Source organism: Mytilus edulis, chromosome 2 (assembly GCF_963676685.1).
Source record: "Mytilus edulis chromosome 2, xbMytEdul2.2, whole genome shotgun sequence".
Taxonomy (NCBI): domain Eukaryota; kingdom Metazoa; phylum Mollusca; class Bivalvia; order Mytilida; family Mytilidae; genus Mytilus; species Mytilus edulis.
Window position 1 is genome coordinate 75,510,694 of NC_092345.1, and position 18,498 is coordinate 75,529,191.

The window sequence follows — 18,498 nt, forward strand, 5'->3', positions numbered from 1 at the left end:
GTAGCTTTATTTTTGAAGTAATCAGGTATGGTTTTTTGTACAGATTTTTTATGGAAAATATTGCTAATATTTACAGCATCTAAACCTTTATTGGCAAATTCTACCTTAAAAAATAACGTTGTTCCTCATTATTGGATGTAGTCGATACAGGTTTGAATAGTCTATGGTTAGCAATGTCCATGATTATTGCAACTAGTCTATGCAAAACAGAACGAGAATCAGTAACGGAAGTATTTTGGGCTTCTTGAAATAGTAAAGAAAGTTTTGACAATGGAATGGAGTATAATTTAGTTCTGATATGATGAATTCCAAAAGGTTTTTGAACAGACGTTAACAGACTATCAATTGTCACGGTGTGTACAGCAGGTGGTATATATTTTCTGTGACCATGACTTCTATTTCGTCGAGCAGAAGTATTAAACAATTATAATGTATTGACGGTGCTACACCTGGGACTAGACAAAATACCTACACCATCAATTTTGTCATTGCATCCATAGGGAATGGCTGTTGTCAAAGTAAGACCTTAGCTCTGTTTTGATCAATTGTCACTGATGAGTCGGATGTCTAAGTAAAAATGGATCTAGCAATAGCATACACAATTTTAGACCTGGTATCTTTTTTTTCACAACTAATATGGATTTAAGACCACACAGTTACATTTCATATTAGTTTGGACTGTATGTTTTTTACAAAGTGACATCAAAGGGTATAGTGTTAATTTTATAGTAGTAGGCCAGTACAATGATGACCTACAGATCAATTATGCATTTAGTTACAGTTGGTTGACTTTTTAAAGAAGAATGAAGGCTCCATAAAAAATCATGAAATGTGTTCTTGGTTAGAATTGCTTATTGTTATGATTGCTTATTGAGAACTAGCTAGTGTTTAATGGTGACTAACAGATCGAGTTTGCCTTACTGACCATATAGTTCTGGTTTAATTGCTGTTTTGATGGAAGTCTTATAAATGTTTACTCATCATCTAAACGATGATTTAACATTGACACATAATAGACATTAAAACTTCTTACTGTGGTGACAAACAGGCTTAGCAAGTATGTCAAGTACATTCAAATTACATGTAAAAGACGCAATCACTTAGGATAATTTATTTTCTTAAATTCCTCATTAAAAAATGATAAAATAAATCTAATAACTATTTTGTGACAAATCCTCAATTTGCTTTATCCTACTCAGAATTGTTTTTATCTGTTGTTGTAGTTCCTCCGTCTGAAATAAACAAATTAATATTATCAGTAAAATTCAGATTGTAAATCAAACTAATGCCCTATAATACTATTACCTTATTGATTTATTAATACGGTTATAACAAGATATAATAAATTTCTTTTTGTTTGATATATATACTCAGTACATCAATGACATTTTTTTAATGTACCATTGCGCAAATTTGAAAATGACCTTAGTGCTCACAAATATGTCACATTGTAAATCTTTGAAGTCATATAAATCCCCAAAATACCTTTCAATAGAGTATCACAGTATTAACTTGATAGTGGACACTAGTATAAAAAAGAGGTGAAATAAACCAGATGGACATTCAAACTCATAAGTCGAAAATAAACTGACAACACCATGACTAGAAAAGAAAAAGACCAACAAACAAACAATAGGACACAAAACACATCATAGAAAACTAAAAACCTTAGTACACGAACCCCAACAAAACTAGGGGTTATCACAGGTTCTCAGGAAGGGTAGGAAGATCCTGCTCCACATGAGGTGCAGTGTGTTACTAGGGTTTATCCCAGGTTCTCAGGAAGGGTAGGAAGATCCTGCTCCACATGAGGCGCAGTGTGTTACTAGGGTTTATCCCAGGTTCTCAGTAAGGGTATGAAGATCCTGCTCCACATGAGGCGCAGTGTGTTACTAGGGGTTATCCCAGGTTCTCAGGAAGGGTAGGAAGATCCTGCTCCACATGAGGTGCAGTGTGTTACTAGGGTTTATCCCAGGTTCTCAGGAAGGGTAGGAAGATCCTGCTCCACATGAGGCGCAGTGTGTTACTAGGGTTTATCCCAGGTTCTCAGTAAGGGTATGAAGATCCTGCTCCACATGAGGCGCAGTGTGTTACTAGGGGTTATCCCAGGTTCTCAGGAAGGGTAGGAAGATCCTGCTCCACATGAGGTGCAGTGTGTTACTAGGGGTTATCCCAGGTTCTCAGGAAGGGTAGGAAGATCCTGCTCCACATGAGGCGCAGTGTGTTACTAGGGGTTATCCCAGGTTCTCAGGAAGGGTAGGAAGATCCTGCTCCACATGAGGCGCAGTGTGTTACTAGGGGTTATCCCAGGTTCTCAGGAAGGGTAGGAAGATCCTGCTCCACATGAGGCACAGTGTGTTACTAGGGTTTATCCCAGGTTCTCAGGAAGGGTAGGAAGATCCTGCTCCACATGAGGCACAGTGTGTTACTAGGGGTTATCCCAGGTTCTCAGGAAGGGTAGGAAGATCCTGCTCCACATGAGGCGCAGTGTGTTACTAGGGTTTATCCCAGGTTCTCAGGAAGGGTAGGAAGATCCTGCTCCACATGAGGCGCAGTGTGTTACTAGGGTTTATCCCAGGTTCTCAGGAAGGGTAGGAAGATCCTGCTCCACATGAGGCGCAGTGTGTTACTAGGGGTTATCCCAGGTTCTCAGGCAGGGTAGGAAGATCCTACTCCACATGAGGTGCAGTGTGTTACTAGGGGTTATCCCAGGTTCTCAGGCAGGGTAGGAAAATCCTGCTCCACATGAATGTGTTACTCATATAAGTGAAAACCCAGTAATTAAAGTAATTGGGTAGGATACCTTCAGGACAAAAGGGATAAAATTGTAGTTACTACATCAGAAACATATCAGCTATCATGAGTGAAACAGATATTTCATAATGGTAAGTCGACTCGTGATGGCATCTGTAAAACTTACTAAGGAATGACTGAAGGCCATAAAGATATCCTTATAGATAACCTGAAGACTTTTTACTACATGGCATAGAGCGATTCCTTGAAATCCTATGTAAGCCCTTTACTGAAGGCAATAGGAAGGTCCCTTAAAATCACATGTAGTCCCATTACTGAAGGCCATTATAGATAATCCTTGACATAACCTGTAAGCTCATTATGGAATGGCATAGACCAATCCCTTGAAATCCCATGTAAGCCCTTTACTGAAGGTCATAGGGATCCCTAGAAATCGCCTGTAATCTCATTATTGAAGGCCATAGAGATCCCTAGAAATCACCTGTAAATTGTAATCTCATCATTGAAGGCAATAGAGATCCTTAGAAATCACATGTAACCTCATTACTAAAGGCCATAGGAATCTCTAGAAATCGCCTGTAATCTCATTATTGAAGGCCATAGAGATCCCTAGAAATCGCCTGTAATCTCATTATTGAAGGCCATAGAGATCCCTAGAAATCACATGTAACCTCATTACTGAAGGTAATCTTTTTATTTATGGCTGTAGGGTGAAAATACTTCTATACTTAAAGTCCATTTACCTTTTCATCCTTTACTTTAACAGAATTTTCATATTTTCTACTGCTTTTGCTCTTTTTCAACTTTTCTATTTTCTTTTCAACTTTCTTTATTTTTTCTTTTAGTTTTGAAACCTCTACAGCTGGGTCTATTATGTCCTGTAACATAAAGAACAATTAAAACAAATTGTTAACTGAAACAATATGATATGTACAGGACCGTAACTAGGGTTCGAATTCAGAGGAGGCAGGGGTTTGGGGACCGCCGAATGAGACCTCCAAGAGAGGGGGGTTGGGGGGCGCAGCCCCCCGCCGATTTGTTTCTCTCATTAAAATGGCTAAAAATGATCCTTTTTCCTTCGATTTCCTTACTTTAAGAAACGTCAGTATTGCTGGATCCTGGAAGCAATTTTTATCTGTATTTAAAAATCTTTTTGTTAGAAATCAAACTGGTAAGTTAAAAAAACATATAAAGCAAGATCATAGAACGCAAGATATATTTTTTTTTATCGAGGACCTTGAATTTCAATATCAGTGTTGAAAGCTGAACAGACATGTATATAACTACAACCAGGGACTTTCTATACTAGTATATACTTAGTATAGAAAGTCCCTGCTACAACGAATGGAAGTGTTTAACTACTAAGGCATTGACCATAATGTTCTCGTACGATGGGGAAACGTTAAGAAAAATTGATCCAACTGCTGATTCCGCTGGTAACGAATTTCCGATATTATTAAAGATTCACAATACAAAAAGAACTTCCTATGCTTAATTGAGTCCCTAAATAAATGTGAACAGTTAAGTTTTATTCAAAATTATCGAAAAATAAAGTTTAATATGTGTTCTCGTACGAATACTGAATAACAGACGGACGGCCACATGAAAAAACACAAACAAATACTGAAACGTTTCACTATCAATAAAAAATCCGGAAATGACATATATCACGTATCATGATAACACTGTTAAAACTGTAAACTTGTGTTGTTTATAATATAAATTAAAATTCTTCGTGTATATATTGTCAATATTTCATTTTATTACTTCAAAAAAATAATTTTGGTGTCGAAAATTCAGGGGAGGCAACTGCCTCCCCTGCCTCATAGGTAGTTACGGCCCTGATGTAAGATCTAATACATCCTGTTACATGTAAAACAAAAAACAAAATTGTAAAAAAAATCCATATGGTCTGAAATAACTCTATATAAAAGGTAATTTAACAGTGTTGGCTCTATTTTTCTAGAATCATGCATAGATTTGAGATTTAATTGGACTTTAAAAGTGATGAATCATTAATTTTAAAACCTGAGAGAAATGTACTTTTATTTATTTATATCATGATAATGGTAGTTCTACTCTGTTATATTAAATTTTCTGATTGAAAAAGAGAGATAAACATGACATTAAAAAACATAACATCTAAAATATTGATATAATACTAGAACTCTGCTTATCTGTCTGTCCCTATTGACTAATACTGGAGTTATAAATTATTAAAAAATTTGTCAGGACAATAATACATGTCTTTTACTATAAAAATTGATAAAAGTTACAAAGTGACAGGTTAATTTCTTTACACATTTTCTGTTATAAAAGATTATGATTTGGGTAAGAATAATGACAATTATGTCCCACCCATAATTCCAAAAACAAGTATGAAAACCGGGGACAAAATCCTTTCACTTTGTCAGTACAATAATCAATTTGATCAAACAGAAATCCCTTGCTGTTTAGTGTTTACTCCTAATATTTGTATTCTTTGTGCCCATCGACCTCTCCTATACACATGTCACACCAATGCCATTACCAAATTGACATCCTTCGATGTAAATTACAGAAGAATTACTATCATAATTTGGCAACAGTGGTATGATCAATTAACAACATGACTCGAAGGTTTTTTAAAAGTGCAGATTCATGCTTTAATCATAAATGTTGGTATGATTATGAAAGTGTTTATCCCATTTCAATCTTTTTTTCATATCAGAAATCCCATGTTCTTTTTCTAACCAAATTTTTCACAACAGACTTATAATATATTAAAATGAGTACAAAACACAGGTTCGATTCGGCCCTAAAATGGCCCCTATTTCTAGCTACAATTTCAAATTAGGCTTTATTGACCAATATCCCTATGAATCATAGCTAATTACAATGACTAAATAGAAAATATTACTGTGTTCACACTATAAAAATCTACACTGGGTCGAACCCGGGTTAATTAACCTGAATCAATTACCCTAGTTCACACTTGATAAAAATTAAGCTGGTTTGGGATTTTTCCTCTCAACAAAAATAGAAATGTTAATGCCCATAGTGTACCCTGAATCTGTCCACTATACATATTTACATATTTTTTGTTCATTTTAAAGTCTGATTTTTAATTTTTGCTGAACTCCTGGCCGCTTTGGGGAGATCGATCCCCATCAAAATCCATCAAACACTTTCAGTGTTTTTGAATAACGTGACATTATTCAAATTGAACTGATTTTCGCCCAAAAAAGCGATCGAGATGATAAAGGTTTCATGGTTTGCCAACATGCAGTTTAAAAAAAAGAAAGATTTAAACACTTATATATTGCTCTTGCTGTCCCTAATTTAATATGGTTTATATAATTCGTGACCTAGTAAATATGGTAACTGGAAGTCTGTCAAAATATGATTGAGGTCATTCGATATATGACGTCGCATAATAGTTAATTCACATTGAAGGCGTATTTAAGCAAACGTCACAATAGCAACAACCTCACATTAACTTCACTTTGCATTCACATTTAGAAATGATGTAGTTAACCCCACATTAACTCCACCTTAAATGAGGGGTAATTTTAATCTGGGTTCCCGCGGGTTAAGGTATTCACATTACCTAAGTTTAACTCGGATTTAACAATTCGGGTCAACCTCAGTTTAAAAGGGCATAGTGTGAACAGGGTTTATGTCTTTTGTTGAAAATTCATGTATTTGCGTTCAATTCATGATGTCACAAACCACATCCCTTTTGATTTTTCACAACAAAATTCAAACTGGTAAATTTTCATAAATGTTATGAACAGAAAACAAAGCGTGATATTTTTTTTGTCACCAAAAAAGATCTTTTCGTATAATGTTTGTTTCAACATTTTTTCATTTTGCATATTTATTTTGTCAAATCCCTGCACTCTATGTTTGCTAAGCCTTTTTTTGCAAAAATCCTTGCAGCATCATGGAACTTGAAATTAAAACAAATAATTTAGTTTCTTTCTTCTTCCACATATCACTCACCTATAACCCAACACACTCAAAACATAACTCTTGTCAAAACTGATGAAGACTTTTGTTGTCAAAGTAAATGCAGAAAGGAGAGAGAACATGTAACCTTTGACAATAACTGACAGACTCAGCGTTATACTTCGTTCTTTATGTCAAGTAGACATTATCTTACTGCCTAGGATAGTCAGTAGCCTAGGTTTTTCTAATCAAAAATAAGAATGCCACCAATGATTGTTTGTTACTTCATAATACAGAAATAGATGTGTTTATGGTTACAAAAAATAACCACTTTTGACTTCTTTTCATTACATACACAAACACATCTAATTCTTTTATTTTATATATGAAAGTTTTTCACAGGATATTTTCTATAAGGATAAAATCTATTGATGTCTCAAGTTATTCAAATAACATACAGAAAAATCAATAGCATACTAAATCAGAACAAACTGAATCACTTTTCCTTAATTGTCAAATTCCAATGTCACCATAACCAGAAGTCAACAAATAAGAGTAAAACATTAGCCAATTATCTCTCCTTAAAAGGCATGTACAAACATCCTAATCCTCTCAATGTTTGTACTGAGATAAACTTTATCCAATCTATTGCTTACAAAGAGGTAATACACATACAGGTAAGATGAGGGGCTTTTATGAGGGTCTATATGGAGTACAAATGTACTAGTACTCTAATATACATCTTCTGAAGTTTTTAGTTAATGGGATTTAGGGTTGGTACTTGGCATTGGGCTAACCTACATGTTCCCTTATGGTTGCTATGACTAAAAAGAAGATGGGTGCACATAAGTTTCATTGATAAAACAAATCTGTTTTCTTTAAAACTTGACTGAACCTCAAAGAAGATTAGTTATTCTCACGATAACATACATACTATAAATTTAGAAATTATTGTGTGCATTAATTATTGCGATTTTTGCAAAATGGACAAAAAATTCATATTAATTATTGCAATTTGTGGTTAAGCTGCATACAGATATATCACTCATATGTCAGAATGTGAGTTTTTATTATTGTGATTCTCTACCAGTCACATTATTATAAAATAATAAAAATCTCACATTAATTTCTGAATTTACAGAAATCATAATCAACTAATTTGCTCGTAATTTCAATAAATTTTTAAAAGTGACCTTCTGTATAATAATCTAAATTGTGTATGAAGGATTTGTATGTATATGTGTTGAAACAAATTGAAGGTAATGGGCATGACTGTCAGCCTTTAGGATTGGGGAGTGTGCAAAATTTTGAAATTTCTGTCCCTTGTCATAAAATGTCAAAGATAAGAAAAAAACTATGTCTACAAAAACTGTGCTGCTTGTAAAAGTTTGTAAGATAATAAGGACTAATGATAATATAATACATTTAAAGAGAAATACTGCAATCCCAAATATGACTTTAGACCCTCAATGTTTAGTTTGTCTAGAGAAAATACTCAATAGACCTAAGAAACATCAAAATACTTTCAACAGCAATATCTTGCATAAGTACTTGTTTTCAATAAAACTTGAAATCTACAAGTATGTTGATAAACCATAAATCTATATGAAATTTGAATTGGATATAATGTTATGATTAATTGGGAAAACTTTTGTTTTTCTAATGAGAAAATTATTAATAGATATTGTTTTCATAGCAGATTTTCAGTTTCAAAATATTCAGTGAGAAATTTAAAAATTATTGGTAATGCTTTGATGTACAAAAAAATACATTAACATGTACTTCTGAACTTTGTTAGATACAAGCTGTATAAGAGAATGTTTCAAAAAGTCCTAAACTGTAAACAACCAACATTAAAAAAAAAAAAATCTTCTGTTTTTACGTTTATTTGGTAACAGTACTGTAAATTGCGATATATTGAGAAAAATTCTGTTTAATTCAGATAAAAAAATTTCAAAATGCAAGTTTAAATTATTGCGATTATAACCCTGTCACATTTTTCGCAATAAAAAAACCATCGCAAAAATTTCAAAATTTACAGTATTCATTTTACAGAAACTACAACTAATGTTTAATACATGTATAGGCAACCCTTTCAAGTTTTAACTTTTTGATTCAATCTAATTTAAACAGTCTCATTCAAACCAAATCTATCATTTTATCTTCAATTCTACTATGATATGACTTTTACATATCATACTATTTGTTCACAGGTGTCCAATGATGTCATAGTACTACAGTACCTAGTTCTGTGGGCTACAAATTCAATCTACACATACCCATTGAATACAATTTTATTTTAAATAAACACCATTATGATAATGTCATATTTAATGTAAAGGTATACTCAGGCTAAGTTACTAGATGACTGAAATATTGTAAACATTGGAATTAGATTTTATTCTGTTTCTTCAAAAGTTTCTTTAAACTTGTCTTTCTATGTTTGGTTTTGCAAATTGATGGTTTAAAAATATGTACATGCTAACAATATTTCTCAAATAATTTGGTTATTTTTTAAAAAAATATATGATTAAATCATACAGAAAACAAAATCATCTTATGACAAAATCTTAACTAAAAATTAGAAATGCCATTAAAATAAATAACTTTAGTTTCAAACTTTCAGAGGAGAATATTTAAAAATTGGCCAATCAGAACCCATGATGCCATCAAAAATATTTTGTAGAGGTCCTTATATAAATCACTCCTTCTTTTAAAGACTGTCAAAGTAGCCTTAGAAATGAAGGTTTAAATTTTTGCTTTCCTAAATAATTTTAATTGGAACTATGTGTCCCCAATGCTGCCATGACGTTATTTGAAGGAGGACATTTCAAACCTCATTCCTACCATACTTGTTTATAATTGATGAACTAGGTCTATAAATATATCGAAAACACTGAAAAATACACATTTTTCCTCTTGAAATTGGAATTTATTGAAAATCCTTCCACAAAAATTGATTTAAATGATATTTAATTGCTGAAAATATTTCTGTTTTAAGGGTATGAATATGTGAAGAGATCAACAGTTGACTCTTTACTTTCTTAACCATTTTAGTTTGTTTGATGTATGAAAAACAAGAATGTGTCCATAGTACACGGATGCCCATCCGCACTATCATTTTCTATGTTCAGTGAACCATGAAAATGGAGTAAAATCTCTAATTTGGCATTAAAATTAGAAAGATAATATCAAAAGTCATGTGTACTAAGTTTCAAGTTGATTGGACGTCAATTTCATCAGAAACAACCACCACCAAAAACTTTAACCTGAAGAGGGACACATGAACGGACGGATGAACAATTGAACGAACAAACCAACAAACCAACAAATGGACGGACAGACGGACAGACCAGAAAACATAATGCCCATAAATGGGGCATAAAAACATGAAACCAGATGTTCCGCAGGGCAGAGCTTTCTACTACCGCAGAGGTTGAACCCTGAACGGTTGGGGCAAGTATGGACACAACTTTCAAGCTGGATTCAGCTCTAAATTTGGACTGTGATTAAATAGTTGACACAGCATAGGTTTCTGACACAGAATGAATGTGGTCTAATGAAATTAAAATGTTTGTTTTGCCTTTGAGCAATTCACTATGCTGTTGAATAATAATCCTCTCCAAAAAATTGAAGAAATAGCAATAACTACTCATTTAAATACATCATAAAATATTAAAATGTAAAACAAGTGCTTGTTATCACTGAATGGTAAAGATTGTTTTAATTTATCAAGATTCAAGATTATTTTTTTTTTCAAGATTCAAGATTTTATTGTAAAGCAACGCTCAGACACATATATGTGTAACATGAGGTACATATATGTGATTTGGACCAACTTGAAAACTGGGCCCATAATCAAAAATCTAAGTACATGTTTAGATTCAGCATATCAAAGAAGCCCAAGAATTCAATTTTTGTTAAAATCAAGCTAAGTTTAATTATGGACCCTTTGGACCTTTATGTTGACCAATTTGAAAACGAGACCAAAAATAAAGAATCTACATACACAGTTAGAATCGGCATATCAAAGAACTCCAAGTATTCAATTTTTGATGAAATCAAACAAAGTTTCATTTTGGACCCCGATTTGGACCAACTTGAAAACTGGGCCAATAATCAACAAGAGGCTGTCACAACGACAGCAAACCGGATTTATTTACATTTATTTGTGTCCTGGCAATATCACAAGAACCATTACTGATGAATGGTGAAAGTGAAAAGCGTCATTATCAAATTTGACCTCCATTTTGTCATCAGTAACAACATATTAAAATTTCAAAAGCTTTGGTTGAATGGTTCATGAGAAAATGCACGGACACGACGGGAAACACCATTTTTCAATCTTTCAAGAACCATAACTCCTGAACGGTAAAAGTCAAAATCGTCATTATTGGAACTTGGCCTCCATTTTGTCATCAGTAACAGCATATTAAAATTTCGGAAGCTTTGGTAGAACAGTTCATGCATAAATGCACGGACACTACTGGAAACTCCATTTTTCAATCTTTCAAGAACCATAACTCCTGAACGGTAAAATTCAAAATAGTCATTATTGAACTTGACCTCCATTCTGTCATCAGTAACAACATATTAAAATTTGGGAAGCTTTGGTAGAACAGTTCATGCGTAAATGCAGGGACACGACTGGAAACTCCATTTTTCAATCTTTCAAGAACCATAACTCCTGAACGGTAAAAGTCAAAATCGCCATTATTGAACTTGACCTTTGTATAGTTGTCAGTAATAACATATTAAAATTTTAAAAGCTTTGGTTGAACGGTTCATGAGTTAATGCACGGACAACATTTGATTGCCGCCCGCCCGCCCGCCCGCCGTACATCCCCAAATCAATAACCGACATTTTTGTCACAAAAATCAGGTTAAAAATCTAAGTACATTTTTAGATTCAGCATATCAAAGAACCCCAATGATTCAATTTTTGTCAAAATCAAACAAAGTTTAATTTTGGACCCTTTGGACCTTAATGTAGACCAATTTGAAAACGGGACCAAAAATTTTATGGTCATAAACCTTGTGTTCAAATTTCATAGATTTTTATTTACTTACACTAAAGTTATGGTGCAAAAACCAAGAAAAATGCTTATTAGGGCCCCTTTTTGGCCCTTAATTCCTAAACTGTTCGGACCTAAACTCCAAAAATCAATCCTAACCTTCCTTTTGTGGTCATAAACCTTGTGTCAAAATTTCATAAATTTCTATTTACTTAAACTAAAGTTATAGTGCTAAAACCAAGAAAATGCTTATTTGGGCCCTTTTTGGCCCCTAATTCCTAAAATGTTGGGATCAAAACTCCCAAAACCAATACCAACCTTCCTTTTGTGGTCATAAACCTTGTGTTCAAATTTCATAGATTTCTATTAACTTTTACTAAAGTTAGAGTGCGAAAACTAAAAGTATTCGGACGACGACGACAACGCCAACGTGATAGCAATATACGACAAAAAACAGTCGTATAAAAATATGGTTTTGCATTATGACACCAACACCATGTTTAATGGTGCTATGTTATGTTGTATTGTTGTTTTGATTCTTTTTCTGTGTTACAATATAGATTTCTTCTGAAAAAAAAACCTAATCCAACAGCCCCATTTTCACTTCATATCATTTTAAAAAACATATTTTACAGCAATAATATATGTTTTTTAATCAAACATTTGTGGACAGATTTTCAGGAGCATCCTGATATTTTTTGTTGCTTTTTACTTATATTCTAACCAGATGCTCCGCAGGGCGCAGCTTTATACGACCGCAGAGTTCGAACCCTGAACATTGGGGCAAGTATGGACACAACATTCAAGCTTGATACAGCACTGAATGTGGATTGTGTTTAAATAGTTGACACAACACAGGTTTCTGACACATAATGAATGTGGTCTAAGAACTTAAACTTAATAACTTTAAATTTTAAATTGGACATTACCTATTATGGTCCAATATCCAAACTCTAAATACATGGTTAGATTCAGCATATCAAAGAACCCCAAGAATTCAATTTTTGATGAAGTCAAATAAAGTTCAATTTTGGACCCTTTAGACCTCAATGTGGACCAATCTGATAACTGGGCCCAAACATCAAAACTCTAAATACATGGTTAGATTAAGCATATATCAAAGAATCCCATACATACAATTTTTGTTGAAATCAAACAAAGTTTAATTTTGGACCGCAATTTGGACCAACTTGAAAACTGGGCCTATAATCAAAAATATGAATACTGGTTTAGATTCAGCATATCAAAGAACCCCAAGGATTCAATTTTTGTTGAAATCAAACATAATTTAATTTTGGACCCCAATTTGGACCAACTTGAAAACTGGGCCAATAATCAAAAATCTAATTACATGTTTAGATTCAGCATATCTAAGAACCCCAAGAATTCAATTTTTGTTAAAATCAAACTTAGTTTAATTTGGACCCATGGGACCAAAAATTAAGAATCTACATACGCAGTTAGATTTAGCATATCAAAGAACCCAAATTATTGAATTTTTGATGAATTCAAACAAAGTTTAATTTTGGACCCCTTATTCCTAAACTGTTGGGACCAAAACTACCAAAATCAATCCCAACCTTCCTTTTATAGTCATAAACCTTGTGTTTAAATTTCATAGATTTCTATTTACTTATACTTAATTTATGGTGCGAAAACCAAGAAAAATGCTTTTTTGGGCCCTTTTTTGGCCCCTAATTCCTAAACTGTTGGGACCAAAAATCCAAAAATCAATCTTACCTTCCTTTTGTGTTCATAAACCTTGTGTTAAAATTTCATTGATTTCTATTTACTTAAATTAAAGTTATAGTGGGAAAACCAAGAAAATGCTTATTTGGGCCCTTTTTGGCCCCTAATTCCCAAACTGTTGGCACCTAAACTTCCAAAATCAATCCGCACCTTCCTTTTATGGTCATAAACCTTGTGTTTAAATTTCATAGATTTCTATTCACTTATTCTAAAGTGCGAAAACCAAAAGTCGTCGGATGCCGCCGACAACGACGATGCCAATTTGATACCAATATACGACCAAAATTTTTTTTAATTTTTGCAGTCGTATAAAAATTTATATATTTTACAATTTAAATCCAATGTATCTTTGGAAGTATTAATGTGGTTTTTTTCACTAGATAAAGCTTCAATGAGTACTTAATGCATCCATAATTTCTTCATAATTTAAATACAGCCCAATAACATGTGCTACTCCTAAGGAAATAACACATACTTATTAAATTTTCTTGATTTTAGAAATCAAGACTGCTTTTGCTGTATATTTGTCTTATATAAACCCACTTTTTTCCTTAAAAATTGGCACAACTAATCTTCCTACACTATAAGCTAATGTCATTTTTAGGACCAGGGGATCATGCACATGTTTTCAACCTTTTGATTAAAGTCAGTTGAAAAATACATCTATTCACTTTATGTCGGATTTCACTGTTGCGAAAAATAACATTTTACATTAAAGAGACATTATTACCTCCCTTGTGATTGTATCATATGGCCTACAGAAAAGTAGGTGTTTATTGCAATGTCAATACTGAATGCATTTCCTGGTAACAACTATGCCATTTTAATTTCAAGGTAACTAGAACACACCCGCGAAATCGCAGGCATTCAGAGCGTAGTTTAAAGTATGTAAAGTGTTGTTGGAAGAATTTTGTAAAATATTGAATGACTGGAGAATTTCAGCAAATGTATCATAAGTCATAGGTTATTGGGGACAGGAAAATGTTTTTTTTTTATCCCTCCTCCTTCATTTCTAAAATTCCCAATTTTTGGTTTTCTATCAATTTCAATATGAACATACATTTAAGTAAGGAACCTGTAATTCAGTGGTTGTCGTTTGTTTATGTACGTGTTACATATTTGTTTTTCGTTCATTTTTTGTACATAAATATGGCCGCTAGTTTTCTCGTTTGAATTGTTTTACATCGTCATTTCGGGGACTTTTAAAGCTGAGTATGCGGTATGGGCTTTGCTCGTTGTTGAAGGCCGTACGGTGACCTATAGTTGTTAATTTCTGTGTCATTTTGGTCTCTTGTGGAGAGTTGTCTCAACATGGCAATCATACCACATCTTTTTCTGCTGTTGAATGATAATAAATGAATTGAATTTCAGAAAAGGTATCAAAAGTTCACATAATTTTAGCGCTTATCTGTATATTATGAACATTCATTACTATATAAATAAAGTGTATTTACTTTAAATTTCAAGTTTACTAATCGATCCATGGTGGTCAATTGATATAGTATACAGACCCTCTCCATTTAATAAACTCTGTGACCGCCGTGGATAGTAAACTTGAAAATGATAGCAGATAGAATTAAAATACACTTTATTCGTAGTATATGTATGTTCAAAGTATACAGAAAAACGAATTAAAATACACTTTATGCGTAGTATATGTATGTTCAAAGTATACAGAAAAACGCAAACTGGAAGTCTAATCTGACTTAAAATTTCGTCCAATGACGGGACAATATCCGGATGCCTTTTTTCTAGTTTTTCTCCCAAAATAACTCAATCTGAATAATAATATAAATGGATGACAAATGCGACTATGCACTGTACCTATAGGACACAGAGCCATGTTGATTAATTTATTGTGGAAAGAAGAGAAGCGACACCCAAAATGAGGTCTTCTCGTTTAATAGTATAGATGAATAAATGTATTTTCGCCTTGCACAAGGTCATGCAATTTTTGAACTGTTTTTGACCAGGGATGGGGTAATTAAAAATGTAATGGCAATTAAAAGTGCAATGCATTACAGTTATCCATGTAATTGAGAATTTTTAAATTACATGTAATGGTAATTTAATTAATTTAATTAATTACAATGAAAAAAGCATGTAATGCTAAATACCTTTTCAATTAATCCTATTTAGATGTATTTTTATGGTTTTAATGGTAAGAAATAATGTAAATATCAAAATCTTAAAATTATTTTTATTTCACAAATACTAATATTTCAGGTACCGGTACACAATTTTTTTAATACACATATCTGCCTGTAAATTATTCTTAAGTTTTGAAATCGTTTACCTGACATGCAGAAATGTTTGATTAATAGTCATAATTAAAAAATAAATTTGTGAGAATCATATACCAGTATTAGTGTTGTTTAGTTTTTAAGAATGATCTTTATCTAGATTGATTAGTAATGTATCCCCTTGTTTAAAAAAAACCCTGGGCTTTACCACATATTCATGTTGACAAATTAGATTATGCAAAAAGTTTTTAGAAATAAAAATTATCTGCCGTAAAAAAACAAATGTCAATTATTCAGATTAATATTTGTAATAAAACAGCCTAGAGACAATGTCACTATTTTATGTATTTTATCTAATTAGCAAAATAATGCAAATATTTAGACAGACATTATACATCTTTTATACTACAATTATTTTAATATTGTGACAAGCATATTGTTTCATATTTGTTAAGTTAAAAAGAATATGGAGAAATTTGTAATTTATTCATTTTTATAAATTATATTTAAAAGTGAATGTCTATATTTTTGAACCATGCACAGAGATGAGCCTGTGGTTCTTTATGTTCCTAATTTCTTGATTTAAAAAAATAATTTGCAGATTATTTACCAAAAAGAGGTTCATGATATTACCTTTTCATAATATAGAATAGAATAGAATATTTGTATTCACCAAATTAGGGCCCCAGGAGGTCATGTAGCATACAAACAATATCATTATAAACAGTCACATATGCAATATACAAACAATAGATATATAACATGTGTAATAAAATTGAAAACAAAATACTACAGGAAACACACACAACAAAATAATAGCAATATATATGCAATTCAATTTCAAACTTACCTTTAACTGGCAGTGGACATGTACATCATTATTTATGTTTGTAATAGTACAGCCATCGGGTAATGCTTCCCTTTTGTTTGTCAATATTATTGCACTAGTTTTTGAAATAACCTTTAATGCTCTATGAAAGTTGTCAGACTTTAATTTCTGTAGAAACTCATCATCATCAACCAAAACAATAACTGTAAAACAAAATAAATAAATATGTAATAGAAAAACAAAGAATATGGGGTATCTTTTCATAACACAAAAGCAGTACATGCACAATTAAAACACACAAAAAGCAAAGGAACAGTGCTTTTATTCCTGTTCTTCATCTCAAAGTGACAGTGAGGCCTTCAACATAGAGCAAAAAAACTCTCACTTCATGTATGTATCAATAGAATGACCAATTTTGATTGGCAGACAACAGTCATGAGGCATTCTTGAAGATATCAAAGGCTCAAACTTGCCTACAAGCATATGAGCACATAAGCACACAAAAATAAACCTTGTACATTTTAATAGCTGTTTGCCATAAATAATATCATAACATTCTGATAGCTTTGTACATACTCTTGATTGGAAATATCATTTTTTTTCTATAAACTTATGATTTATCATTATGGACAAATAAAAAGGAAAGAGTAAGGCAAAATTTTCAGATTATTTTCAAGACAATACACATCTCACAATTATACTAGGCAGATAACTCACCGTTCATTTTCTTTAATTTTATATTGAATTCATTTGACACAGATAAAACATTTGATCCAACAGATTTTATAACATCCATGACTTCTTCAATATCTAGTCTTCTCTGTGATATCTAAATAAAAATATAACAAAAACATATATATGTCTGCTTTTAAATTTCAAATACAAAACATTGCATAAATAATTTCAAAAGCCAGCAATCAGATTTAGTTGATTTACAATCATTTCACAGCCAAATTGGCATTGTTCATATTCTGGTGTTCATGTTTTAAAACCACTTATATAACCTCGATGTCAACTTTTGTTAAACTTTGTTCTGCTCAAGTCCATTTGTTATGTTTAGAGTACTAGTGTAACTGCAATAACTAAATTTCATTGCTGCATAATCAGTTTTAGTAAGCTGTAATTGGAGACAGATTTATTTCTCACTGTACTAACATTTTATATCTTACCTCTCCCGTAGTTGGATAAGAAGCAATACAGACACTCTCTGCTCTATCATCATTACATATATGTAATCTTTGGAATAACTCTTCTGTCAGGAAAGGCATAAATGGACTAGCAGCTCTTAGAAATGTATCAACACATGTATATAATGTCTGTTTTGTAGGATTAGTATCCAGAGATGAATTAGAAAATACTGGTTTTATACATTCCTAAAATTTAAAGCAAAGTTGACAGTGATGATATAAATGTTTATTTTCCTGAAAAAAAATGATTTGCTGCAGGACTATCATTTTATGTTGTTGTATTTTTAAACACGGATACCAAAGAAATATCTTATGTTTTCACAACTTTTATAGCCCACAGATGATTTACAGCTTGGCATGCTGTATAGACACTTGTCTACTGTTGAAGACTTTATGTTCACCTTCAGATGTCTTCAGCTTGTTTTTGTTGTAGGGTTGCTGTCTCATACACTTATGTTCAACATCTTCTATTATCTACATCCAAATCTTGTTGGGAGATTTTCTTGTTGTGTAAAACTTTTCAGTAATTTCCAGGACAATACATACTGTGGTTTTGTTTTTATTCATTGGATACCAATTTTCGTGGTAACTTGGTAATAAATACAGATTCAAACGTACAACGAATTAAAATTTGTCTACAAGAATGTATGCAGACTCAGGCAAAACCATGAAATTAAATATCTATGAAAAGTTTATCTCAGTACAGGAAAAATTGGTAACCACGAAAATAAATGAACCCACAGAAGTCTTTGTTTGAATTGATGCAATGTGTTGTGCTTCACCAGTATGTG

The 18,498-nt window shown here is 32.4% G+C and overlaps 1 protein-coding gene across 1 annotated transcript in view; it reads right to left on the bottom strand.

The window, feature by feature from the left end:
- Positions 1-1,096: 1,096 nt before the first annotated feature.
- LOC139512970 (valine--tRNA ligase-like) overlaps positions 1,097-18,498 on the bottom strand; it is a 41,990-nt gene continuing 24,588 nt past the window's right edge. The window contains exons 20-24 of the mRNA XM_071300976.1: positions 17,690-17,893; positions 17,238-17,349; positions 16,542-16,723; positions 3,498-3,632; positions 1,097-1,232 (exon numbers count right to left, since the gene is read on the bottom strand). Coding sequence (XP_071157077.1) covers positions 1,152-1,232; positions 3,498-3,632; positions 16,542-16,723; positions 17,238-17,349; positions 17,690-17,893 — 714 coding nt within the window. The 3' untranslated portion in view covers positions 1,097-1,151. The remainder of the gene's footprint in view (positions 1,233-3,497; positions 3,633-16,541; positions 16,724-17,237; positions 17,350-17,689; positions 17,894-18,498) is intronic.